This window comes from Bemisia tabaci, chromosome 3 (genome assembly GCF_918797505.1).
Source record: "Bemisia tabaci chromosome 3, PGI_BMITA_v3".
In the NCBI taxonomy this organism is placed as follows: Eukaryota; Metazoa; Arthropoda; class Insecta; order Hemiptera; family Aleyrodidae; genus Bemisia; species Bemisia tabaci.
Genome location: NC_092795.1, coordinates 52,581,741 through 52,608,728, shown reverse-complemented (window position 1 = coordinate 52,608,728; position 26,988 = coordinate 52,581,741). Strand labels below are relative to the sequence as shown.

The 26,988-nt window shown below is 36.5% G+C and overlaps 4 protein-coding genes across 12 annotated transcripts in view; all 4 read right to left on the bottom strand.

Annotated features, from left to right (window-relative positions):
• The window catches only part of LOC109041567 (uncharacterized), a 71,222-nt gene extending 65,179 nt beyond the window's left edge, over positions 1 to 6,043 (bottom strand). Inside the window, exons 1-5 of one of the 4 annotated variants that reach the window (XM_072298653.1) lie at positions 5,897 to 6,038; positions 5,112 to 5,309; positions 4,019 to 4,145; positions 2,518 to 2,655; positions 560 to 641 (exon numbers count right to left, since the gene is read on the bottom strand). In XM_072298653.1, the coding sequence (XP_072154754.1) occupies positions 560 to 641; positions 2,518 to 2,655; positions 4,019 to 4,145; positions 5,112 to 5,303 (539 nt within the window). In that variant the 5' untranslated portion in view covers positions 5,304 to 5,309; positions 5,897 to 6,038. The other 3 variants (XM_072298656.1, XM_072298652.1, XM_072298654.1) reach the window with 3 other exon arrangements.
• Positions 6,044 to 6,609: 566 nt separating this feature from the next.
• Positions 6,610 to 11,487, bottom strand: LOC109041570 (protein D2). 4 transcript variants are annotated; one of them, XM_072298745.1, is made up of 6 exons: positions 11,066 to 11,487; positions 10,626 to 10,846; positions 10,156 to 10,279; positions 9,478 to 9,615; positions 7,871 to 7,952; positions 6,610 to 7,332 (listed from the first exon to the last, which is right to left on the bottom strand). In XM_072298745.1, exons 2-6 carry the CDS (start codon positions 10,812 to 10,814, stop codon positions 7,209 to 7,211), a joined length of 657 nt encoding a protein of 218 aa, XP_072154846.1. In that variant the 5' UTR covers positions 10,815 to 10,846; positions 11,066 to 11,487; the 3' UTR covers positions 6,610 to 7,208. The 4 variants fall into 4 exon arrangements, with proteins under 4 accessions (XP_072154846.1, XP_072154848.1, XP_072154847.1 ...); XM_072298747.1 differs by lacking the exon at positions 10,626 to 10,846 and having other exon boundaries at positions 10,156 to 10,275; positions 11,066 to 11,452; XM_072298746.1 differs by lacking the exon at positions 10,626 to 10,846 and having other exon boundaries at positions 11,066 to 11,443.
• A 630-nt stretch (positions 11,488 to 12,117) lies between these two features.
• Positions 12,118 to 15,060, bottom strand: LOC109041565 (protein D2). Of its 2 annotated transcripts, XM_072298771.1 has the most exons (5): positions 14,906 to 15,060; positions 13,988 to 14,111; positions 13,293 to 13,430; positions 12,660 to 12,741; positions 12,118 to 12,244 (listed from the first exon to the last, which is right to left on the bottom strand). In XM_072298771.1, the coding sequence occupies exons 1-5, from the start codon at positions 15,029 to 15,031 to the stop codon at positions 12,139 to 12,141; spliced, it is 576 nt and encodes a 191-aa protein (XP_072154872.1). In that variant the 5' UTR covers positions 15,032 to 15,060; the 3' UTR covers positions 12,118 to 12,138. The 2 variants fall into 2 exon arrangements, with proteins under 2 accessions (XP_072154872.1, XP_072154873.1); XM_072298772.1 differs by lacking the exon at positions 12,660 to 12,741.
• A 2,753-nt stretch (positions 15,061 to 17,813) lies between these two features.
• LOC109036289 (protein D1) lies at positions 17,814 to 23,975 on the bottom strand. Of its 2 annotated transcripts, XM_072298674.1 has the most exons (6): positions 23,779 to 23,975; positions 23,202 to 23,441; positions 22,824 to 22,962; positions 20,885 to 21,043; positions 19,182 to 19,257; positions 17,814 to 18,484 (listed from the first exon to the last, which is right to left on the bottom strand). In XM_072298674.1, exons 2-6 carry the CDS (start codon positions 23,406 to 23,408, stop codon positions 18,211 to 18,213), a joined length of 855 nt encoding a protein of 284 aa, XP_072154775.1. In that variant the 5' UTR covers positions 23,409 to 23,441; positions 23,779 to 23,975; the 3' UTR covers positions 17,814 to 18,210. The 2 variants fall into 2 exon arrangements, with proteins under 2 accessions (XP_072154775.1, XP_072154776.1); XM_072298675.1 differs by lacking the exons at positions 22,824 to 22,962; positions 23,779 to 23,975 and having other exon boundaries at positions 23,202 to 23,437.
• Positions 23,976 to 26,988: the final 3,013 nt, after the last annotated feature.

Genomic DNA, 26,988 nt, shown 5'->3' with positions numbered 1-26,988 from the left:
ATTCACCCAGGAAATAAGTCAGGGTGTGTTCTTTTGAATGAGATTTGTTAGTTAAATCTTAAAAATTAACTGAAAATTATAGTATTTGTAACAAATCGAAGTTTAACGGGAATGAGTGGGTCTTTCCTTAGAAAATATGATAAATTACGTCATCAACAACAGTGATGCATGAATGCATACCTTAGTTTCCTTTATTTATGCTTCATTTATCACTGATGCACACATTTGTAATGGTTATACGTTACGTTCAGCATGAATGAAACCATGGACACATAAACCATGGAATGTACCTACTCCCACAATAGCGGATGTAATCAATCCTAGTGTTAATGGGCAGTTACATCCGACACTATTGGGTGTGCTTAGTATTTTTCTACTATCAACTAATTTCTCACTCTAAATATGAAACCTCAATTAGTACTCAGACCAACAAATGTGCGTGACCTTCAGGTTCTGAAATTCATTTTACGGAAGCAAAAACGACCGTGACTGGTGTAGTTTCTCGTGAGTATGACGTTTGTGATTAACATTCAACTTTCAAAAAAAACAAATATCTTACATTTTTGTGAGTTTTTTTTCGTAAAATTTGATCCTTCTACTACCGGGTTGTTGGAATACTACAAATACAATCCGATGTGAACCTACAAAATTGTAGGACAGACATTATTATACATACATAATTGAACTGTTGACATACTGATACACGAATGATTTCAACTAAAACGAATCTTTAAATAAATTATGTAAAAAATTTATCGGTATAAAATAAACGATTCAAATCCACTTTTTAAGTATCAAGAAGTGAGTCTGAACTTTGTTGAGTTTGAATACCCTAAGACTCCGTGGAATACTGAGACTTCAAACACGCATTTCTTGAAATATAAAGAACTGCATTCATGCGCCTTGTCCTCCAAGCTCCTCGTATGCAGTTGGTGTGTGTTACTTCTTATGATACATATATACTTCAGAATCGTGCTTAGGTCTGCTGATTGAGCGGCAACATGGTGCGATTTAAAATCGTCCCTGACGTTCTCGAAGGAATTTATTATAATCAGCCTTAAGTTTTAGTACTTCTACAGTTATCCCTGGTAAAAATGGCAAGTGCTCAGATCAGTAGCACTTGCCTTTGGAACAGACCTAAGCACTGATGTCAGTGCTGCCGGGCGCTGATCTGCTACCTCAGTGTTAGGTCTGTTCCAAAGGCAAGTGCCTCTGATGTAAGTGGCACTGACCTAAGTGTCTCAGACGTAAGCGGAGTGGAAACTCCCAGAAATACTGTACAGGCAAAAATTTCGTTAATTACCGATCTGCCAGGTACGTTAAGTCACTATTTGACGATCAGGGAGGGCTGCTGTGAGTTTTCAATCCCAAGCAAGTATCACAATCTTCAGGGGACATCGCTCGTTCCCATGCGGTCTCCAATCTAAGTACTAACTACGCCCGACGTAACTTAACTTCGGTGATCGTCCTAGCGATTGAACCACTACACTACCTGCGCGTGTACGTGTTAGGAACTTAGGGGCGTAATTTTACCATTTCAGGGCCCCCATTGGGGTAATTTTGCCAGCAAATGATGATTTTGTCTTTGAATGTGAATCCGATACTTAATTTTTCTATTATTCTTTTTTAATCAATCAACATGTAAATGAAGTTTTGTAAGTTACGTTTCTTTGCAAAAAAAATGGATCGCACTAAAATTCAAAATTAAAGCTAATGATGCAAAAAAAATAATTAAAGTTGAAATTATACAAAAAATATAAATTAGCAGATACAAGAATTGAAAGTAAAGGAGTAAAAAAGTTAAAAAAGAATTGAAAATAAAGTAGGAAAATTTTAAAAAAAATTGAGACTGAAACATTTTAAAAACAGTTAAAACTGAAAAAAATTAAAACCAAATTTAAAACTATTTTTTTTTATAAAAAAATAATAATGCTTAAATAAATATATCTAAATACATATTTTAGCGGTGATAATATTTTTATCGATCTCATTTTTTGTTGTGTTTTAATTATTTAAGTGCCATCTTAAACGAAGAGGGTAAAACAAATTATTCAAGAGTGTGGCTACTTAAACTAGTTTTCCTTCCCTCTTAGAAAATCCCACCTTCTACAAAATATGCCTCTCTGAAAGATAAAGTTTGTGGTCCCCGTGTCCCGAGGATATTCCCCACGAAAATGAAATAGGGTGGGGAAGGGGGAGCCATCTCTACTTTTTGGGAGTGAGTGCGGTTCGATTAAGATTGATGTCAGAGACTTACCCTCTGAACTAAGTCCTGACCTCAGTCCCGCTTACCTCAGAGACATCTCTGCACTTAGGTAAGTCTTTCTCCCGACGTCAGTGCCTCTTACCTCAGTGCTGACTTCTTGGGTAAGTGCTTTAACACTTACGTCAGAGAAAACTGAACTGACCTCAGAGCAAATTGCACTGACCTCAGTGGAAAATTCACTGACCTAACACTTGCCATTTTTACCAGGGATTCAGTTGATTCTTTGCTTAACCAAAGCCTCAAATGCTTACCTTGGTCTAGAAAATCGCCTGCACCAATATATGGGAGGTACGTCCGTCCTTTTGCTATGTCAGTTCCGGGAATGTTACCGACAAACCAGTGCCTAAAATCCCGCAACTTTGGTTTTTTCTCGTTTGGAACATCTATACCTATAAGGATTTTAAATCAAGTCTTAGAGGCATTGAATAGAAGCAGTGCACGTATTGAAATGTGTGTTAAGACCAAAAGGGAGGGCAAATTTATCTCACTAATGTGCAGTTAAAGTTGTAAGTATATAAACTTACTGACGACGGTCTATAATGGACATTATTGAAGTACACGAACTGATTGCGGTAGACGCACTCGTACGAAAGTATGATGGAGTTTTTAGCCAACGTACGTTAAAAATTCAGCGTAAAGCTGAAAATCTCAATACAGAGGGACAAAGCTCGTTCGAGCACAGTTTTCCATCGAAGAGATGTGAATGGACGTACTTAACTTGTGTTGCTCCAAACAGCACATCTCTTTGAGGGAAAACTGTGCTCGAACGAGCTTTTTCCCTCTGTATTGAGAATTTCAGCTTTGTGCTGAATTTATAACGCACGTTGGCTAAAAACTCCAACATACTATTATTAAAATAGGTCTAATATAAATCAATTAACTAATTAACTAAAATACTCTCAAATTGATAATATCCGAACGAATAATATAAAAAATATGCGAACAAACGTAAAATAATAAACCCATTATGATGCTCACATGTTCAATGTAATGCTAGGAATCATCAACATTTTGCAAAATAATATGACACCTTGTAGTATTGAAAGTAGGGTTTAAAGTCGGTAAATCCAAATATGAGAATCACAGAATACGTGCAACGAAGCAATGGATATGGATTGTCGAAGAAGATCGGGTCCACAATGATGGAACGCGTAAAATCATGGAAGTCGAAAAGTCGTCTCCGGTGTGATAATGTTAACAGGATGGCTGAGGAAAGGCTGCCGAAAAATATGCTGGATTAGGTTCCTCATGGGGGTAAGCGAAGGGGACGCCAAGTGATTGGGCGGCGATAGGCGATTTTAGAGGGAATGAGGGACTCAACTCCCTGAAAGGTCTTTGGAGGATGGAGGACTTAGCAAGAAGTCGCGGAGTGCTAGAAAGCGCTGTAAAAGCGGCTTTCATGCATATACATGTCATCTTGAATCGACATTCATGATCAAGGTAATCTTTTCAACATACTTTGAGCCGATTATCATTTTTTGTTTTCAATAGTTACCTAATCGAAAAAGTATGTGGAACCCTCTTGCTTTATTTACTTAATTTTTAGATATGAAATGATCTTCAAGGTTTCGATTTACTCAATACTCATTGAAGCATCCGTGCGATTGACTGGTCTGTTGTTCTGATTCAGTAAGGGCACGCCTCCTGACCGTATCGCAGTCCAACCCCCAGATGTGTTTCACGCCTCAGGCGTTATACGTTACTCTTATGATTTTATATGATGTAGTACGATAGTATGATAACTCGTCTTACCTATCGCAAGCAAACAATAAAGCGCTTTTGTTCCGTTTATTGGCCAGTCTAAAAAAATAGGAGGCTTCCTGATTTCATCTGGAGTGAAGCTGTTTCCGAAAGACATCTCTTTGCCATCAAAGCTACCCTAAAATTTGAAATGTTTAATTTACATGGAGGCGATGGAAAAGAAACAGCAACAAATATGTGTCACATCGCCTACGTAGGAATGAGGATTCGATTGCATATAGAGGTATAGTCCACGCAAAATAAATTTACGTAGCTTCAGAGTGCTGCAGAAGAACAGCTATCTTCAGTTATTAACATTGAAAGTAAATTCGAGAATCAAGCTAGCGGATGTTGTGTGACACAGGTGCACCTTAATTTACAAGGGATCCTTATAAAACCTCGGACCATAAAAGAGAAGAGAAAAATTACATCCCGTAAGTACATTCGTTGAAATTGTAAATATTTAGGCTTCACCTCTTAGAGTGTATAAAACAGGCCTTCGGGTCATGACCTGTCTATCATGATTCCTTTTTGTCCAAACCAAGTAAATTACCTTTTTTGTTCCCAAAAAAAATAAAGAAAAAAAGAAAAAAAAAAAAAAAAAAAAAAAAGTACATTCGGACGTATTTATGCTGAAACACTGAAAAAAAGTAACGGGCTATATAGACATATCGTCTGTTCTGGGCTCAGAGGCCGAAAGTTCCGGGTGCTGGAGCCGTAGCTTTCATCGCTCCGGGTGCTACGCCCGGAAATTTCGGCCTCTGAGCCCGGAACGCAGACGGTATGTCTATATAGCCCGTAACAATGGCTTCCATGGCCGAAGTTTTTTTTTGGTTTTTTGGAACTATGTTCATAGGGTTTACGTGCAACATAGTTCCTTTCAGCATAAATATGTCTAAAATCTAAAATTTGTGTTATTTTGAAAATGAAGCATTTTTTCAACATTATAAAATTGTAGAGCATACTGCCACTGACATTTTGACATTTTTTAAGAACCAAGAAAATTACATTTTCGAGTTTTTCCTATAATGGAAATGTTTTTCTACCATCCCTTTAAAAAACGCGTGAGCAAAGTGGCTGAGAAGATATGTGCAAATATACTCACAGAGAGAACATACTTCGGCATATATGCCAACACTTTTGGAACAATTTTATGCTTTTCTAAAATCTCTTTCTTGTCTTGTGGCGTCTCTTCAAGAATCGAGGAGGTAGAATCTGGCGTATCGGCCAGAGCTTTTATCAAATCAATGATCAAAACCTTTGAGACCACGACGTAAAATTTGGTTCCCCAAAACATTGTGTGCTGGTTACAAAAGAGGTATTTTAAACAAAACTTGTTGCTTTTGAAGCAAAAAAACAACACTTCAAGTGCAAATAATCAATTTGAAAAGTTTCGAAACGTCCTAGACTTATTGTTAAGCATCATATCACATCAAAATACTACGGTAATGAACTTGATTACTGATATAACAAAATAGCAAATTTAACTGAACCCACACACACCAGATCACATATCTACTTCGCGAGGTTTTTTTTTTAACAGAATTGGTGGCCAAAAATGATCCTTATTCTAATCATAACTCTGGAATTTTGACGCATAGGGATCAAAATAATGAATAAAAAATTTTAATATGAGAATAATTTTTTAAGCATAATATTAATGAATCCAACACATTTGCTCATAACACTATAACGACTATCATTTTTAACTCTATCAATTTTTATTCAACTCTTTGTCGAGACTTTGTCCTCGATTTGATGGATCACAATTGTCCTCGTGGATCACAATTGAATAACAATTTTCGATTTTCTTCAGAAAGGGTGGAAAAAAAGCATTTAAACTGAATGGCAAAAAGTTGGTTTTTAAGAAAAATGTAACAAACATCATACAGATTCATCGATGAGGATTCATTCCGCAAGATGCATTGAGGCTGAAAATTATAATTTTAAGTAGACCCATTCTGAACAATGAAAAGTCACTACTGCCTTGCAATCTTGTAAGCTTCCGGTTGTACTGGACAATTTACTTAATTGATTGAAATGGACTTACTTTGTCATCATTTATGACAACATTTTTCGGAAGCTGCTCTCAACTGGGTTATCATGTCAACCAATCAGAACTCACACGCATCTGATTAAATAATCTGGGTCATTCAACCCTAATTGAGAGGAAAATAGGATTTCTAAAATGACGACTTCAATATGTCAAAGGACTTTTTGACGGAGGCCTTAGTAAAGTCATATCACTAATATTTCATCAATGCATGAAACCCGTTCCTGAAGGGTTACTGAAAAAGGGAATGTTCCCTTATGGCACAACAGTCAACGCCTGCAGAAGAAGAAAAAAACGAGAAATGCGGTTTTGCAATTGTGTTTTGAAAAGCAACGATCAACTCTAGAACCTTTGCCAAGTTGTGTTCTGCATACATATGTATTTATGGTGAAATTTCCAAACCGTTGGTTTGCAATGTTGGGAATCTCCGGTCACATTTTATGATTTTAAAAAAACTGATCATTTTTTTTTTACAACATTCCGTTTGATGTTCCCTCATTCTTTCAAAAATACCCTCTAAAAATTTCACGCAAAAATTTCAAACAGTATGTTCTTTTAAAAATGATATATTATTTACAGGTTTGTGAGTTTCACCATCAATATACAATCACCATTGTTGTAGAACTTTGATTATTCAATAAATACTGGATACATCTGCACTCTATGGATTCTCCAAGAGTAGAAATATTTAGGGGAATTTCGTAACAATGATCGACACAAAACTTAATTTTTTAACTACGATTTACAATATACATAACAATGGTTTTCCCTCAGAGCAGGTCCTATTTTTACCGATATTATAATTTTACATCCATAAAAATTGAACTTAATCCAGTTTTGCAAGAAAACTTTTTTTGAAAGCGCCTAACACAAAATTTTAGGAATAATGCAAAAGATAAAGAACTTAAAGAAGAGTTATTGCCAACGAATGCATTCTAGATAACAATGCACAAAACTATGCCAAATCAGTGTAAGAATTGCTGCGTAATACATGCTTGAAACAAAACTTTAAAAAGTAGAAAATATTTATCAAAAAATAAATTAGCTGTATTTGAGCAAAAATTATAAGGTGCCTATTTGCAAATAGATCACTAGAGGAAAGCATCACCATTTTTAAAAGCCAAAGATTTAGTCTTCAACTGTTGTAAATCACTGACCGGGCAGTCTAAACTCAAGATCGAGGACAGCGAAATTTGCAGCTACCGGCTTATGCATACCGTATTGTTTGGTGAAGTTCAGAAGATCAAACTTTGTACGTTTTTCGTAGGGTGCTCTGAAACAAATCATTCATGTAAAATCTAAAAATCACAACAAACTTTCATCCATTCCTGATGATACTTTTTCGAGTGACTTTTGTTAGACCCCAGAATTTCCGGAACGCTAAAGACCCGACTGCATTTGAGACATATTATATCGGCTTTTCATTCCAGAGAAACCTTGGCATATTTTACCTTTTTCTAAACCATGCAATAGTCTCCCGTAAAATCTAATTTTCTAGGATAGTTAAAATTTTTCGGAAAATTTCAGAACGTGATGAATTTTCCCCATAACTTTCTCCCCAACTGAGAGCTTAAAAATACGACGGAGTCGTCTGAATTTTCTCAGGATACACATATAACCCAGAATTTGAAGACTTGTGCAATAAACCACACAAAACCACACTCTCTTTTAAAGAGGAGCTATTATGAGAGAAAGTTTAGGCCTTATTATCACCTTCCCTCCTCGACTTATACTTTTCTTCGTTATTTTATTTCGAGTCCCATCGCTCCCTCATTCCTATAACCTTCGCATAGTAACATCAGTGAACTTACTCTTCATCAATACGCTTCAAGTCCAATTTGACTTTCTTCCCGCTTGGATTTTCAAATGCGACGTAAATTAACCGATGGAGACCTGGGGACACATTCATCCATAAAAAATTCATTAATTTAGAATGATTTGAAAAACACAAAAGAATGTATACTTTTCTTCTAAATTATTATAAAGAATCTCAACAAAATGTAACTTAAAAAAATTAATTTGAAATACTTATATGTAAATAAATATTACTAGGAGCGGTAGCGACCCCGTCAAGCCTATAGAGATCTCCAACAACCGAGAATGGGAGCCGCTACTGTATCGTACACGAACCCGTTCAACTTTTGCGTTATTTTGAGATATTGTTATTACTCACCCCTATTTTGTTATTTTTTTTTAATTGGCAAGCAAGTTCCCTTTAGCTGCAAAATATTTTTTTTTTTTTTTTTTAATTTTTTTCTAAGTCCCAAATCTGATCAAATGTACCCGTACTTAAATACATATTGATTTTGATGTGTTAATTACGTTATTTCTATGTTTTTGAGGGTATATATGGAATGCTTTTTTGGAATTTTTACATGTTTAGTAATTTACTGGCGAATGAACTTTTTCACCCCCCCTTCCCTCCGTTCACACCTCCAGCCCTCATATGTAACTCCCTCAGAAAAAATAGTCGCATCAATTTGACCCGGCTTAGAATTTCAAATAGTCGTCGTCAAAATAAAAATTTTCCTTGCGTGACACAATTCTCGCTGAAGTATTGATTTATTAGACTTGCACCTTTAAGGGTGCTTGAGAGACCTCTAACTTTTTTTTCTTTTTTTAAAATAATTATTGGTTTGAGCACATCATTTTAAGCAAACCTAACCTCTACTTCACCTTAAATTTTAAGAATAAGATACACCTCAACGCAGGTTAATGACAGCGCAGAGGTGCATTTATATGTGCTTGACGGAAGCCTAGATGTTGCAGAAACTAAACTGGAAGCGGAATGGCGTGAGGCGTAAACGCCGTGGATATGTCTCGCTCTATGATATCAATGAGCTGTCACATACGTTACTCAGATTCGGGAAAAAGTTAAAAAAACAACATCCGATTTCGTCTATCTTATACCTGCAGGTGTGTCACTGACGTAGCCTTTGAGGGACCACCACAAATTAAACAAACGGAACCAACACAATTTGGTAATATTTCAAAGAAAATGATATGCGTTGATGACGGCGTAGAGATACAACTATTCGTGCTTGATAGATGTCCGCATTGCATCTGCAAAATTGAAGGCGCGATGGCGCGAGGCGTGAACTCTTAATGATGTTCTAAAAACGTGTATCACTCTACATATCCTTAAATTATTGATGAAAGAATGAAGAATATTACGAGAAGATTTGAATGTGAGTAGCCTTACCTTCATCTTTTTTAACCCAAGAAGCACTGGCGAAGCGTGAACGATCGATTATCGATATTTCTCCATTTGAAGCTATGGTAAAGAATCGATTATTAAGGTGTTATCTAAAACCCTGTCTATCGATACTTTTCCATAGGTTGAAATGGCAAGTCACTCGATATATCGCGAAAGCACGCCACGCCACTGCCCAAAAAGAAGGTTATGATCTTAACTTACCAATTTCGTATCCTGCAAGAGACCCACAGTACTCTGCTATTTCGTCGCCATTTCCTACGTCGTTTCCTTTAATATTTGTCACTAGCCAGTGGAGCCAGTTTCTATCAATTGGCTGTTCACGAACTCGGGAATCGGGACCTTAATTGAGACAAAACTAAAAATCAGGTCTGCAATGATGTTTATCTGTCTGAGAGGACAGTTAAAGAATCTCACTGCTTTGGTTTTAATACTGCGGGTCCCCCAAAAAACGAACACATTTCTTTCCAACAGTTAATCTCAAGCTGAAAAGAGAGTTAATTGTCAAATTCTCCCGTGTATGAAATTATTCTGAAACATTTTCATTGTAAATAGCCACCATCCTCAACTATCAAATGTTTTTGTTAATGACCTCCGTGATTTTGGTGTTGTATGTTTGTTGCACGGTATGTTAATTTCAACAATTCTCAAAGCTGAGTTCAATTTTTTTTTTTTTTTTTTATTTATTTTAACGACGTGAATTTCAAAATGGCAAGCTTTTCACCCTTATACCCATGTAGGGCTTAAATTACAGTCTCATTTACATATGATTTGGTGGGAATTGTTTCATTTTTAATTATTTTGACTGTAGATTATCTCAGCAGGTAAGATAGATAATATAGGTAAAGCTTTTATCTTGATAATTCTACTTCTTAGTCTTACCTATCATAAAAAGAGTGTAGTAGAAATCATCCTTCGCAGGCCAGGTGACCTCCACAGGCGCTTCCATCATTTCGTACCCATTAATCTTATTCCCGCATTTCACTGTCGTGTGTTTGTATACTATCTGCGAAGCATGATTATTATTAATTTTGATTTATTTTATTTACAGTCAGTGAAAACAGTAATTTGAATTCAGCAGAGTACTGGCACTGTCGGCAGATTACTTTATTTCTTGATTTTTTGGGGTAATCACTACCGTTGCTGGAAATAAAGGAATCGCGGGTAATCAAGATAATTTATAAGCATTGCTTCTTGCGGAATGCCATTAAAATATTTTCTATGCCCGTCAAAACAATGGCCTACCACAGAGGACGCCTGGAAATAATTATGTGACGTAAAAGAATATAGATATATCTTAATGTATTTGCTTTATTTATTTTTTTACTTCTAAATTTAATCTAATTGCGTACCGAAAGTTCATGCTGCGGCATGATGGGTATGATTAGTGGCACTATATTACTGGTTTGAAGCTTGAACTGTAAAATGTCATCTCCGGTGTGAGAAAGTGTAGAAAATATTTGGTTTAATACGACCAGGATGATACAAAGGTGACGGAAGTTCAGAATTGAAGGTAAAGCTGTCAAAAAATGGGTTCCCATCGTTTGTCAGTCTACTGGTTCCAAAAATTGAACTAAAAATTAAAGCAAGAATAACCTCTTATTTGCCACGTAAAAGAAAATTAATTAAAATGTATCTAGCTGATACAAGCTAAATACTTATAATGTCGTTCACATGTGCACATATACTATTACTCTTTTCTTTTAATTATCTTTTTTCATTGAATTGATACATTGATAATGGAGTTTATACAAATATATATGAAGGTGCTTATTTCAGCTACAAAAACCACCTGAAATATGGTAAGTTCAAGCTCGAAGGTGCCATAAAATCCTGGTCATATGAGCTATGTACACTTATTTGTCGTCTGGAAGTGTGATCTCTGGTCTCTATTTACATTTGAATCTTCCATTGCAAGAAGAATCAAAAACATTATTTTGAAATCAAGAAACCACGAACAAATATCATCATGGAAAAAGTGAAGAAAATTGTCTGGTGGCCGAAGTACTAAACAAAACTATCATACAGTGAGCTAGACTTTCAATATTTCGCTTATGATAATAGATTGACGTGCCTACACTTTAGGTTCGCCCCAGAAAAAAATAATAGATCAATTGCTGATTAAAAGTTATCCGAAATGAACTTCCTAAACGGTTTTTGAAACGTCATTGTTCAAGCGGCCGTGGCAGCCGCCTGTTTTTAGTTTCACTACTTCTTACGAAATTGCAAAGAACGAAAGATGACTCATTCCAAACAATTAATAATTACGTCTTTGCCGTAGAACTCCGATTGAATGTGAATGCTTATGTACTTGCTCTAGTAGTGAGAATCATTTTATACATGAGCAAAATGTTTATAATGAAACATAAAGTGGAGTGCTTCATTTCATAGCTTGTCTGGTTCCTCATCCTTGAATTAAACGTATCGTTGAAACTGGCGGATTCTCCTCGAAAAATATCCACGTAAAAAATAACTACCGTCTTACATTTTTATTGAAATTAATAATAAATAAGTGTACCTTTATTACTCACGTAAATAACTCACATTTATCGGTGATGATTTTGTAAAACCAATACCACGCCCGAAATTACATCTTATTCTACTAACAAACCCTGCTCTAAATAAGGATAAATGTTGGTGTACCCGACAAAACCACCAATCCACGCATTCTAAACAATGATTCAATTCCGTAAAGAAACATAACACTTATTACATCATTTCATTTTCTGCTTTCTTGGGTAAAGGACAACATTGGCGTCATTTTAAGATCATTATTTAAAAGTTAAAAAAATGACTGAATGAGTTACTTGATTTTAGGTGTTTTGGAAAATTAAGAACAAAAAATGTTTTTAATTTGAGTATTTATTAGTATGTGTAAACTTGAAAGAAATTTGCAGCCACAGGTCTCCCTAGATAATATGTATCCACAAAATTTTGGATGGAAAAATTCAGTCGCTCATTTCCGCTTAGGCTGAAAAAGAAAGAGATAATATTGATTAACATCTTACCACTGGAGATTTATATTAAAATTTAATAGCCAAAAAATATGCTTGAAAGAATCATTGAACGGAATTCACTAGCATTCGCTTATCACACATTGACTTATTTTCTCTGCAAGATTATCAATTATTTTAAACATAAAACTATAGACTTAAAATTTTGGGAGAGTGCTCCTTGTAAAAATAATCGACGGTAAATTCTCGCCAGGTTTGAAGAATTTAGTGGTTTATTTCTGCATTAAAAATAATCAAATTACAAAATATTCTGGCCGGTATAATTTTAAAAAATAAACTTAAACGATAGAGAGTGTTTTGTCGCTTAACTCTTGTAGTTTTTCGTAAATACTTTTTTTCGTTAGATTTAAGAGGGGAAAAAAGTTAACCTACTTCTTTGTCAGCCTCGGTAAATCAAACTCCATTGTAAAATTATAGTTTTGTTTGAAAACTAAGAACACCATTCGATGAGGACCTACGGGGAGACACGGAAATAAAACAAAATTAAAGTCATTCCCTTGCAGCCATTTATTTCATGTTTATGAAAATTCAAGGACTCTATAAACTATGTGAGTTTTACCTCATAGTGATGTGATGCTTGATAGCACGTACTATATTTCTGGATCGCACGTCGACATGGCAGTTGACAGTGCATTTGAATTTTCTTTTGAATAATCAACTTTGACAATCAAAACACGATGAGAAAAAGAAATGATTTTTTGAGTGATAGATGCACACTTTAAAAAATTATATTTTATTATACATATGATGGTCTAACCCGTATCTTAATTGAATCACTCACCCTCATCTTGAAAAAAAATGTCGAAGTCAGACGAGCAACGTAATGAAGTAAATAACTCTGCAGAACATATTTCTCAGGATGTTGTAGGATTTTTTCAGACAAAAACTCAAATTCCGATTTCTCGACCAAACTTAAGAAAACTCATTCTCTTTTCAAAAATATGCCCAAGTGACTGAAATCGTCTTCCTGATGGATGAGTTCATCGAAAATGGTGTCAAACTCACCCTTGAGATAGTGATGTGTTAATCCTGCATACTCTACTAGAACATCTGCATCATCAACCCTATTACCAGCAATATTTGCGATGACCCAGTGCTGCCCATACTTGTAGAGCGGTCTATCTTGAGTGGGAATATCAGGACCTACGATATTGAAAGAAACATTTCCCCTTATTTTTTCATCACAGAGTAAAATTAAGTTTTAAACAAGATAAGTTTTGCTTAGAGGTAATGTGTAGGTTTTGCATATTTATCGAAATTTACTATTGACTGCACCAGGAAGATTGGTACTTTCATTTTATTTTATTTTATTTTATTCTAAAGAGATCTGGGATAATACACAGCACAACATGCATGTTTTGCAAGGGAGTAATTTATCTAAGTACGCATTCTAGGCTGTGAACATCAATATAAGTTTAGAAAGCTACAAAAAATTTGGAAAATAAAAATCACAGTCCTCAAAAAAGAAGTTAAAAATTATCTCAGTGTATAACAGATAAAATATTCAGGGATGCATGTAAACAGACAACGAACGAAGCACTCACTTTTCAGTTCTCTTTCATATTTTTCCAATTATAAAAGCATGTCCTGCTCTCCGGTTTCCAGCTGGACACGCTATGCCATTCACGTAGTATGATTATGTGATTAGTAGATGTGGGGTGCACCATTATTTCAATGTATGAAATGCGTAAGATGATTACCTAATAAAAATAGAATGTAGTAGGCTCCAATTTCTCGAGGCCACTGTAGAAATACAGGAGCATCCGTAATTTCATACGTTTGTAGATAGTTTCCTGTTTCTACGTTTTTATAGTGATATGATACCTAAAACACATTAAACATCGATGTATAATCACAGAATTGTTTCCGAATTTTGTCCGAACAATCATAGAACCAAAAAAGGTGAAGCTGATTTGAAATCGAATTACAAAAGATAGAGTCACGAGAGAGGGGAAAAAGAGGGAGGGGAATAAGGGGGATGGAGGAGGACAGCGGAAGAGAGGAAGAGAGGAAGAGAGAGGAAAACCTATACAAATGATTAATGTTTCTCACTCGTCGGGTAAATGGGAGACCGGAAAATCATCGTTTATTACTAAGATGTATCACTTTGCACGTCAAACTTTTTTATTACACGCAAATAAGAGCATTTATTAAGTTAATGATCAAACACGATTAAGTTGGATAGTTATGGGCTACTGAATAAAGTGGGCTCCGATTTTCCTGAGGGAGAGGGAGAAAGGGCACACGTTAAAGTTCTGAAGTGCCCTTTTGGACAGCTCTGTTTCACCTATCCTTAATTTGTTCGACAAAAGCTCACGCAGTTAAAATACTATACGAAATACAGAATATTTATGACAAAAAAAGTTTCTAAACGTCATTCCAAGAAAAGAAGACAGTATAACCTTGGCTGGCGGCCTTTTTTTTTTTAAAAAAAAAAAAAAAAAAAAAGAAAGTTTAAAACTGCGTTGATGGCACACGTGTTATGTTACCTGGTTAGTTATGACAGACTATTCATTGCGTGACATCCTCTCACGCGTTCTGTTGTTTTGTAATTTATTGGCAAACTTGAATGAATGAAACCAAATTGTTGGTAAAACTACGGTTGGGAAAATCCTTACCTTCAAAAGATTAAGGGGAGGAAGCATTGTTATTCCAGGATATATGTTAAATTTTGCAAATTTTTGCTTTTCATCAGGCGTCAGCTGCCCAAAAGAGCAAGTAAACCATGGAGATAATACATGCATGACAGTCACGAAAAATTGACCAAAAGTCGGCTCACATGAAATCCATCGTAAATTATACATCATGAGAGAATGGTTTTAACCAGGAAAATGAACAAAGTTGTCTGAAATCAAAGAGGAACCAAGAAAGTTGTATCCTATATTTGTAGAATTTGAAAAGGCGCCGTTCATGAAATATCTAATGCTATAGGGTGGAGGAGCGGGGGCGGTCAAGGAGAGCGCAACGTCATTTTTTGCTTTTAGACGCAAAAGGATGGAATCTACAACACAAAAGTGTTACCAGGGGGAGGGGGGGGGGTATTGGAAAAATCAAAATCTAGCATTATGTATTTTATGAGTGAGACCAATCTGCGTACATGGACTTACAAGCTTTATGCATATGACGGTTAAACAATTTTTTTTTTTTTTTTTTTTTTTTTTTTTTTTTTTTTTTCATCCGCTCACGATTTAGGTGTTATACTCTCGGTCTCTTAACTTCCATAATTCCAAACATCGAGATCGAGTGGACAATGGAATCTGTTTCAGCAGCCTCACATGTCAGTTCTATTCAATTCATCCGTCCCAGAATGGACCGTCGCGCTAGTCACAGAATCGTGTTGTGATGCTTGATTCTTGTAGATTATAAAAATAATGAGAGCCGCATCTTTCTACGTTCAATATTAACCGAGATATCGCTCTTTGAGAAGTCAGATTTTTGACGTCATCCACCGCGGCAGTGACACTCTTGGTTTCTTCCTCTTTTGGTCAATAGGTGATGCAGGAGACGCAACGCAAAATTTCGACGACAATAAACTTAAACAAACTCAAGAAGCAGACGGATTCACGCTTCGAGGAACTTCTTATCAGGAGATAACGCACTCGACGAGAAGAGATTAGGCAGTCAGTTCACCACAGTTTGTTTATGTTTAATGTCGTCAAAGTTTCGCGTTGCGTCTCCTGCATCACTGATCGAACCAAAGAGAAAAAAACCAAGAATGTCACTGCCGCGTTGGATGACGTCAAAAACCTGACTTTTCAAAGAGCGATATCTCGGTTAATATTGAATGTAGAGAGTTGCGGTTTGGACAGATAGTAATATTTTTAGCTAATCTACCACAATCAAGCATCTAGACACGATTCTGTGACCAGCACATAACTGGCCCGTTTAAACTTATCCAAGACAGGGTGTCCTAGAGTCAAACGCATTTCACACAACGTTTTACACACAAAAACACACAACACGCTCATCTATACAGTACGGCTGACTTAATGTCAGAGACTTTAGCGGAAGTTCAGAAACGTAAGAAAATCCTTCTTCAGATTATTTCTCCTAAAGAATTCCGTAAACATCGCACACAGTACGCTCATCGTTGTATTGAGGCTTTCTCATTCTTGGAGACTTAAACGAAAGGGTAGAAAAGTAAGCAAATTCGTGAGAATATTTTTTTTTTTTTTAAATTAACGTTGGGGCCGTCTTTATCCTAGAAATACGTCACGAAAACGAGGGATACGATGAAATTAGCAGTATTGTGAGTGACAAAGATGAAATAAAGAAAGACGCATCATAATTTTCTAAAAATATGATCGTCCACGAGAAAGGACCTCGACTCAACTCACCAAAGATTTATCCGAAAATGTCTCTCCCGCTTGTTTTATTCAATGATAAACGTTAGAAAAAAAGGAAATTATGATTAGCTCTCTTAAAAATTGAGCTACGAATAATGCGCCGAGAAAAAGTGTGTTCAAAGTATTGAATGGGCGAAGGGAGTGAGCAAACTGAACGAACCTTTGATTTGCATACAATTTGTGTGTAGAAGAATAAAATGGCGGAGAACTAAATGTTAAAGACAGAGATGAGAGATAAAGAATTGATGCGTTTTATTCTGACGTCGGGCTGTTGTATTAGTGGTGTTTGGGTTAATATGGGTTATTGATGTATTGAGGAGATATTGAGTTTAAATTCGTGCATCTCTCCTCCGAATCGGCGAGACTTTCATTCTATCTCTCCATCGATCACATTTGTCTAATTACCATAATTGAAACTGCGACGACGCTTCTCTCCACTAGCTCTTAGGGGCAGGGGTAGGAGAGATGAATACTTAATACACGCACCATACAGAAATGCGTATTTTACAATAAAGGAAAACATGCATTCAACGTAAAATATAAAAGTAAGAGATTCGACGAAATTCGACAAATCCCTCAGGCATTGTTAGTGGTGTGACTCCTTTCTATGTAGACCATGAATATGGTTCATTCGGCCCTTTTCATTCTCTAGTATTCCTTTAGAGCTCTCTCACTTAATAGCTATTTCATCCCTTATCTGGTGACAGGGGGGAGGGTGTTCCATAACTACGTAACGCTCAAGGGAGTTGGTGGGTCTTCATATCTTTGTAACCGAGAGTGACTTGGTGGGGGAGGGGGGAGGGGTCGTCAAGCTCAGCTTTACGTAACAGTATGTACTGAAGTTCAACTTTATTTCTTTAAAGTTGTATATGCTGGTTTTCTGATCTTACTCTTCTTTGTTTCTGACAGGGACTTTTAATAAACAGAAACTATGCCCCCCCCCCCTTTTATTCATTAAGTAAATTTATTTCAAGGTTTTTTTATTGAGAAGGGGGGGATGTTGAGGCAAATGTTACGTAATTATTTTGGAGAAGTCTAGACCAGAGTTGCGAGGGGTAAGTGGGCGTCAAAAATCGGAAAATTCGCGTTACGTATTTTATGAACAGGCCTTTTGTGGAAAATGGAAAAAAGAGGAAGAGGAATCTATACGGATGGATATTTTGCAATGTATTAAGACATCTTCGGAAAAAAAAAATAGTCTTTTATTTTGAAATAAATTTGCATATTTCTTGATTTAAATATGAATAAGGTCTTTATACCAAAGCGGCGAATAAAGTCATTAAATGCGTGTGTCTTTCCTTTAAGCAAATACTACTGCAACTATTGAGCTAGTGCAAATGCTATCAACTTATTTTCATTTTTTGCCATCTTTCTCCGCTCTAATACTTTCCCTCTTTCTTTCTCTCTTTCTTGACCGAGATAATTGTCATGTTCCTTTATACCCCAGTCGCCTTATGAGGTATTATAAATATGAAGGTATTCATACTCAAGTGGTGAATAAATAAATTAAATGCGTGTGTATTTCCTTTAGGAAAATACTATTGCAACACTTTTGCTATAGTCCAAATGTTATCAACCTATTTTGAGTTTTTGCCATCTTTCTTCCTCTCTATTTCTTTTTTCCTTTCCTTCTCTCTTTCTTGATCGAGATACTCGTCATGTTCCTCTATACTCCAGTCGCCGACACCCGGGCCCTCAGTTTCGGGTGTGAAGTCCCAAGGCTCGTAAGTGGTCGACGGGGGAGGCTGCACCCACTCGGCCAAGTAAAAGGACACCGCCCATGGTTTGCCCAAGTGGTACTTTCGAGCAAAATCTCTCGGCGAGAAATTAACCCGGTCGTCGTCACCGTCGCTGAAACCACAGATCAATTTAATCACAATTTTGAACAAATTGAACTTCCATATTATAATAAATTAGACTAATTTTATCAGAGGATTCTACCTATATTGTGATCTGCACCCCAAGATTAACACACGAATAAAGGGCCCTTGTAAGAATGAAGATCGTTCTTTTAGATTTAAAGACGTCCAATTTCATTAAATGGCAAACATATCCACATACCTCGCGATCTGGCCGACTGTTGGGTTGTATTGTAATGAGCCAATGACTGGCAGAATAATCGTAAACAAATTATTTGAGGACATTGTGTTAGCTACATTGCTCTGAGATATCAGATCCGATTATTTCTCTTAACAGAGAATTTTGCGTTCTCTCCTCCTACCTTACTCACTCCTCTCAAAAATCATAATCTTAGTGAACTCTGTTCTTACTTTAAGAAAGGTGAAAAACTTCAAGAAGTTCGGTAAAGAATGCCAATTTGCAATCTTAAATTGGCCTAATTCGTGATCTCACATATTTTGCATAGGTCAAACGAAAAATAATGAATTTAGAGAACGTTAGTCCGTGGCTAAATTGTTTCAAATCAGATGCAAAGATCATGTCAATAAGTATGGTACGAACTTTTTAACTTGAGAATTTTGTTATTTTATACGAATCGTTATTGCTCAAATACTACTTATTTACAAGACATGTAGAAAAAAGAACATACTCGGGATATAAATCCGGCTCCTTAAACCTCACTTTTCCTTTCTGCTTGTAGACCAAAAAGATGTATCTGTGCAGGCCTGAAAATCATCAATTTATAAAATTGTGATATTGCATGACACGAAACCAAATTAAGTTAATTTGATTCGATGGACGCCATATACTGTGTTAAAACGACACGACATGCGATATATCGCATCGATTGGTTTCATTTTTTCAGCTTCTCGTAATTTTTCTCAAATTTTGAGTTCGCAATTCTGTCGTTAGGAGACTAAAGTATTCACTTGCCGATTTTGACAAACAAATTCAACTTAATACAAGCGGGGTTTTATTAGAGGAAAAATATCGCATTCGATACTGATTTCGAAACTGCACTCGAATGCGATATTTTTCCTCTAAAAAACCACGCCTATATTACGTTGAATTTCTTTGTCAAAATTGGTAAGTGAATTCTTTAGTCACATGAAAACAGAATTGCGATCTCAAAATTTGAGAAAAATGACAAGTAGCTAAAAAAATGGAACCGATTGAAGCGATATATCGCATGTCGTTCTGACTCAAAATATAGCGTCCATCGAATCACCCTAAGCTAAGAATATTATTATGTGGGATTTGCATCTACAAGAATAAAATGCCTCAACTGCATGCCGTATAATTACCAAACCGCAACAGACTGATTTAGTGACTACGTTATTCAATATAATATCGAACTCTTGGTTCAAACTAAAACAAACTAACATAACATCGTGTAAGAATTATTCATGAGTTAACTGTGTTAATTAATTACAAATGTATTCATTGACCGGTTATAAATCAATTAAAGACGAGAACACACGATTAAACACGAGAACTTTCGATTGTAAGAAACACTTGCACGCATTTTATCACCATGGACAGCTTGGCGCAAAATACCCGAATGGGCGCGAATCAGAAACAAAGTTCTGCATATGTTTGTTTACATTTGAACCAAGGGCTTGATAGTATATCAAATGATGTAGCCACAGAATCAGCCTATGGCGCACATAGCGAGCGATAACTCCGGCATCGAGAAATAATGAATTTCCAACGATCAGAGCGAGCTGCACGTACAGTCGTGATCGTGCATTGCGTGAAGTATTCCCCCAGTCTTGTAGGCGCTTACATGCGTTTGGCGTCAACCGCAGTGTTTGGCACGATAATTCCAACGCGCGGAGTCAGCGTTTTTTAACTGGTCACAAACTCACAACCATTAAGTTTTTGGACACTCTTTATGGATTACTGTCCATTAAAATGATTTTAAAAAAAAATTAAAATCTGACTAATTTTCCTGTTTTTTTACAAGCGGTCATTAGCCGGTGATAAATCAATTAAAGACTCATTAAACACGAGAACTTCCTAGTGTAAGAAACGCTTCGACGCATTTTACCACCATGGATAGCATGGCGCAAAGGACGCGAATCAGAAACAAGGCTCTGTGTTATTATATCGAATGACGCAGCCACTCCATCATCATCAGTCTATAAGACGCGAAAGTTTGACCTTCACGATAAGCGGTTCCGGCGGCACGCGGCACGGTGATCATCGGTGAGTAAGTGATCAGCCAACTAAACTCGTTTGTATTAGCACAGATTCACATTTTCTTCAAATTGTCAGAACGTGGCAGATTACGGACGCGCGTTTAACGAACTGTAGTCGGTAGTTGAAAAAGAAATGAAAGAACAGTTTTACCCGTTCCTCTGGCTGGTGCTGGTCCCTGGTATCTGGTCATGTGTTTACACTCAAATATATCAGGAAGCGGATACTCATCATTTGAGTCTGGCACGTTTCCTAGCAGCCAATGCAGGTAACAAGATTGCGATCGGTTCTCACGAGAGGGGTAGTCCGCGTCTAAAAAGAAGTGAGATTACAAGAAATATGTGAATTACAATGAACTTGCTGCAAATTTCAGCTAGAGGAAAATGAAAAGTTGTTTCTTACAGGAAATGGTTCAAAATTAACGGAGAATGCATCTGGAATATCTACGAAGCACTTTCCTAATTTCACGATCTGCGCATGAAATAATGATATGCGTTTGTGCAAGCTCCTCGTTTCATCCAACCCTTATTCACTTGAATGCTGCGCAATATTCAACGTGACCTAAAAATTGCCTCATTTCGCGGAAGAATCGTATGACCTTTGAATTGACGTATTTGGAGGTCCAAAACCCCCCTTAAAAATAGTTTGAAGTGATCCATGTGATTTCTATTCAAAAGTGCTTACAATTTGGTAAATTTTCCCGGTTTTTTTTTCGACGATGCTTTGATTCGAAGTTAAGATTTTTTGAAAATAGGTTAAATTTGACCTTCGACCTATCATAACTCGGTCAAAACATTTGATCTGCGGTTTGCGCCAAAATTCTTGGTTATTAATTCTCTTTCCGGTAAAGTATCACAAAAGAGGGATTATCATTTGAAAAGAAAAGTCTGGGGCCCCCACACCCCTGAAGGAGTGGAAAATAATTTGGGATAGAAATATTTTCAAAGTTTCGTTTTTTGGTCTCGAACGGTTAAAAGTTAGAGGGGGGAGCGGGACTTTCGGAACACTCCAAGTGTTTTTCAAAGTTATTCTTTACCTTCCTTCTTTGGATTTTTTTGTTGATTTGAGTTCCTTTTCTTTAATTAAATTCCAACCGCTTCTCTAATTTTAATTCTACTTTAAAAATTATTTATTTCCTAAACGCAATCCTGCCTCCAAAGCCCTTAAACTATGCGGTCAAAACTGCAGTGGCGGCAAAGGAAAGCAAAAAAGACCAGCGGAGAAGCTACTTAGAATTTTACCTTCCATTACCGTCGCGTTGCATTGCTACGGCGCAAGGATACAACTATTTGAACTCTCCGGAATGCGTGCGGTATCACGCCTCAGTTGAAGGGGTTTTCGAAACTACAATTTTGCTTTAACGGGATTCCCGTGTCCCGTAACATTCGGAGCCTGGATGGAAAGGAATGACTGGTTTGCAAGTTTGAGCGACAGTTGTGCAAACATCTAATTTTAACAATTTGTATACGTTGTTTCCATTCCAGTTTATATTGAAATCGAAATTTTCTCGGATGTGATTTCGCTCTATTTTAAGCTTTTCAAAGTTTTTTTTTTACCTTCCTTCTTTGGATTTTTTTGTTGATTTGAGTTACTTTTCTTTAATTAAATTCCAACCACTTCTGTATTTTTATTTCTACTTTAAAAAGAATTTATTTCCTAAACGCAATCCTGCCTAGGGAGCCCTTAAACTATGTGGTCAAAACTGCAGTGGCAGCAAATGAAAGCCGAAAAGACCAGTGGGGTAGCTACTTGGATTTTTACCTCCCATTACCGTCGCATTGCCTTGCTCCGCCGTCGCGTAGGGCCAAACCCTCATTTAACCAATCATACTTCACAGACACCATGTCAGGGGGTCCCCAGTCTGGTGGGGACGTGAGATCTGGTTATCAGCCGAACCGCGATTGGTGTTTGGATCCCAGGAGTAGGGCTGAAAACCATCCCTTGGGCGCGCGAGATTTGGGGGGGGGGGGGTGTGGTTTCGGGTTCCCCCTCGTAATCTTGGCGAGTTTGGGCAGATTCCACTTCCTCATATACAAAACAACAAAAAAAGAGAAAAGTACCGTCAAATGATTAAAAAGTAACATATAAATACCTATAAACATTAAGGTGTATAAAGTTCCATTTTCAGTGTGCCACTGGAGTTGGAAGGGGAAACAGTCCAAAAGGTTAGGATTAAGGATATTTCCCAGGCCAATTGTACAATTTTTTGCGATATCAGTTGTATAGGTCGCCTGAAAACCATCATTTCTTCAATAATTAATCTTGTTTTTTTATGTTTCATTTTTTCTGAGAAACGAGATCACGTAAATTAATCGTAAATGCCCAACGGCGTAGTAGATTCCCTTATGAAAACAAGGGAGTACACCTAAAGCAAAGTAAACATTGCAGTAAACATTGTAATTTGTGCACTGAAAATTAACATGATGATATTTATGCCTGGGAAATAACATACTTATACAAATAAACTAACCTTTATAAAGTGTTCTGGGCATCGTGGTATCACTTCAGGGACGATTTTGTGCTTCTTCAGAGCAGCTGCGATTTCCTCTTTTGGTTTGTCTTGATAAACGGGGACGGTAAAATTTGGATGCTCCCAAGACCATACTGAATTCACAAGACTTATCAGTACGCAGCCATTGAAATTCCACCACCTAATAAGTAAAATGGGCGAATGCATCCTGATATACGGATGCAATTTTTTACCCTGGAACTAAAAATGGAAGCCTCATTAAGGCACGTACATGGGATGTGAGTGTATGGGAATGTAGACTTGACAAAGTCAAATGAAAAATCAGTGTGCGAAATAGCGAAAGTGATGCTAAGTTCTAATACGAATGTAAGAGTAGGTAATATTAGCTTTTTCACGTTTTTTTTCTTTATTTTAAAGATTTTCTTCTTAAATCTGTTGATTGCAATTTTATTTTTTCGTTGCGTTTTTTGAATCACATTGAAAAAAGAAAAACAATTCTCCAAGAATCGTAAAGTAATCGAACACTTCAGATGGTCAAAAGTTCTAATTTTATGTCCTTTATGTTTGTTTTGCTTACCTGTTCCAATAATATTGCGTTTATTGATAAAAGGTGTGAGAATATTTCGATTTGAAGTTTGCATTCCACTGACGAGGGAAACTTAGCTTTTTTGGTTCAAAATATTGTGAGTAGATTTCTCAATCACTATTCATACACCTTATCCAAAACAAAAGTAAAATGAACGATTTGATGTGTCAATGGAGAGATCCAGCGCCTTATATAGCGGGTCTTTATCAAGTGACGTATGAAATATCTCTTCAAATACGTCCTTATCACTCCTTGATGGAAGCCGATCTTTTATCGGTATAGTCATGCCAAGTTGTTCACGAAAAGTTAAATTATGATGCCCAATCGGGTCTCTTCCATATTCGGCTGTTGCTCACGCACTCCTTGAAGCACCAGTAATGAAACAAACGGAAACAAATACGATATGGGAATAGAGCAAAGGAAAGGTCACGTATTGACAACGGCGCAGAGATGCAACTATTTATGTTTGATGGATGTGCATGTTGCGTATGCAAAATTGAAGGCGCCATGGCGCAAAGCGTTAACTCCCAATGCTGAGCTCTATGCTGTCATTGCAATCAGGTGTGGCTTAGAATCTGGAGAGGAGGTAAGAAACAAGGCTCGAACATGTTTCTCATTTTTTCAGTTTTGTTGATTTTTTATTTCGACTCATTCTTTTTTATGCTTTATTTGTAGACTTGCATTTAAAGTTTGTTAGTGCATACCGGCACCATACAAGTAGCGTAGCATGTATTTCTAGCAAACCTCGGGTCAATTTGACCCGGCTTGAGCATCTAAAGGTTAACGAAACTTAAAAAATCTCGTTATCTAGCACGATCAATTGATGATAATTTTCATTAACGATAAAATAACAAAATTTGCCGTGATTAAAATAATTTCTAGTTTTTCTTAGGATGATTGGACCGAGTTCATCCGATTGGAACCAACCCACATTAAGTTGAAACTGAGGAAAAGAGGTTTGAAGTTTTATTCTTGCATACGGCCCAATGCAGACAGTTAACTTTAACTCCTCTTCTTAGTAATAAATTTCTTGTTTTCGACTCTCAGTTTTTGGCAGGAGAAAATATACGACTGGTGGAAGTCAAAAACATTCTTAACTCAATTTTTTTGAAAATCTGGGTTGGTTCCTTTCTGATAAACTCGATGCAATTCAGGTATATGATTTTTTAGAACATATTAAAATAAAGAACTACTTGCATTGGCGTATTTTTTTTTAAAAAAATGGGTGGTTTTAATTTTACAAGGAACTGATTGCAAGTAAATTGATTAATTAAATTTTCTGTTCAATTTACATATTTAATTGACATTTTTTAGTGTAAAAATCCAAACTTTTAGAACCTCTAGATTTTTCCTTCAAAATAAAATGATTTTTTTAATAGCTGCGCTTAGCTGCATTGCTAGCTGATGATTAGTTTTATTTTTATTAGTTATACCAGCGTACAGCTCTCAGTAGCACGAAAACTATATTTATCGTCTTCTAAAAATCCTTGTTGCCCCCATTTACATGGACCTTGAAATAATGCCCTGTGAAAGTCCAGTTAAAAACTTACGTCACTTTTGACCAAAAACTTACATGGAAACTTCCTTTGGAGAAAAAGGAAACATTGACCCTGTTTTAAATAAATATTCATGGCTACTTGGTAAAAACTCCGAGCTCTCCCCTTCCAACAAACTCTTATCGATCTATAAAACCATTATCGTACCGTTTGGCTGAACTGTTCCCAGCTCTAGGGAGATGCAAAAAGGTCCAACCTCAAAATAATTCAAGTAGCTTCATCAGAGCAAGAATGCTCTCCGTTCTTACATATATGTTCACTTAGACGTACTCCACGGCTCCGTGAACCTACTAACTGAAGGTGGATGACGGCAACCGAAAATGACTCATCCTTACGTAAACCAACTTTTTAACCATACTTATTCCCATGTTCTCGTTTAAATCAAGAATTTACACACATCTAGACCTAAATGAACCCATATACTATACATTTTTTACGCTCATGACAATGACCCTTCATACTCTACTCACAATCTTAGCTGGCATGACTTAAACAGTTCTCTCCGACGATAACAATCCCTCCATGCTATAATACTTGCTTCATGACATCTATCAAAATACCCTTCGATACCTTAATTTACTTAAATTTAAATCGTGTGTTTTAGTGTGGTTTTTCATGTCACTGCTTGGTGGCATATCTACAGGGCTTTCGCTCCAACCCCGTCTACAGCATTTAACCAATCAATGAAGTTGATAGGCAATTATTAGTTCACAACAAAAAATGCCAGTGGTTTCTGATTGCAAAATGGAACTGAACGGATGACGTATGAATTTCAATAAATTATTTACTTTAAGAAGTGTTGGCATCATACTTTGCTCAGTTCAACTATCAAATTAAGAGAAAATGTAGGAAATTTGACCTGATACAATTTTTAACATAATGGAAAACAGAACATGAATTGATTGTATACTTATGTCAAAATAATATCTACATTATACAGGGTGAGCGAAAAGTCCCCGACCCCCCCTCTAACTTTTGAACGAATTGAGCTTAGGAAATGAAACTTTGGGAATGTTCCTATTTCAAAGGGGACCATCTTTTGAGGGGGTCAAAATTTTGGTCCCCCCCTCAGGGGAGGACAGGGGCCCCCCAACTTTTTTTTTTCAAATAGCAACCCCTATCTTGTGATACTTCATTCGAAAGAGCATAAAAAACTAAGAATTTTGGCGCAAACCGCAGATCAATATCTCAATTTTTGACCGAGTTATGATAGGTCAAAGGTCAAATTTGACCTATTTTCAAAAACTCATAACTCCGGTTCAAATTATCGTAAAGAAAAAAATAAAACGGGAAAATTTACCAAATTGTGTTTGCTTTTACGTAAAAATTGCAGAAATCACTTCGATTTAATTTTAAGGGGGGGCTCGGACCCCCAAATACGTCAATTTAAAGGTCATTCAATTTTCCTGCGAAATAAGCCAATTTCCTCTGGATTTGACTCCACATTATCTCAGTAAGGTCAAAATCAGTTCAACATTACGTTGGCAAGTCCCCAAATTTCGGGAAAAGTTAAAAAAACGAAATTTAAGGTCACCTTAAATTTCGTTTTTTTAACTTTTCCCGAAATTTGGGGACTTGCCAACGTAATGTTGAACTGATTTTGACCTTACTGAGATAATGTGGAGTCAAATCCAGAGGAAATTGG

Bases quoted from the DNA above. Each gene is read 5' to 3' on its own strand.
- LOC109041570 (XM_072298745.1), bottom strand. From the start codon at position 10,814: ATGGGAACCCATTTTTTGACAGCTTTACCTTCAATTCTGAACTTCCGT. The intron at 9,616-10,155 runs GTAAGACTAAGA...GTCTCAATTAAG, and splicing joins CTACACTCTTTTTATGATAG to GTCCCGATTCCCGAGTTCGT. The intron at 7,953-9,477 runs GTAAGTTAAGAT...ATGTGTCCCCAG, and splicing joins TCTTGCAGGATACGAAATTG to GTCTCCATCGGTTAATTTAC.
- LOC109041565 (XM_072298771.1), bottom strand. From the start codon at position 15,031: ATGCATGTATTATCTCCATGGTTTACTTGCTCTTTTGGGCAGCTGACG. The intron at 12,742-13,292 runs GTGAGTTTGACA...GTCTCCCCGTAG, and splicing joins AACACATCACTATCTCAAGG to GTCCTCATCGAATGGTGTTC. The intron at 12,245-12,659 runs GTAGGTTAACTT...TTTCTTTTTCAG, and splicing joins TTACCGAGGCTGACAAAGAA to CCTAAGCGGAAATGAGCGAC.
- LOC109036289 (XM_072298674.1), bottom strand. From the start codon at position 23,408: ATGCATTCGCCCATTTTACTTATTAGGTGGTGGAATTTCAATGGCTGC. The intron at 22,963-23,201 runs GTTAGTTTATTT...GATGGTTTTCAG, and splicing joins GCCCAGAACACTTTATAAAG to GCGACCTATACAACTGATAT. The intron at 18,485-19,181 runs GTATGTTCTTTT...CTGTGGTTTCAG, and splicing joins GAGCCGGATTTATATCCCGA to CGACGGTGACGACGACCGGG.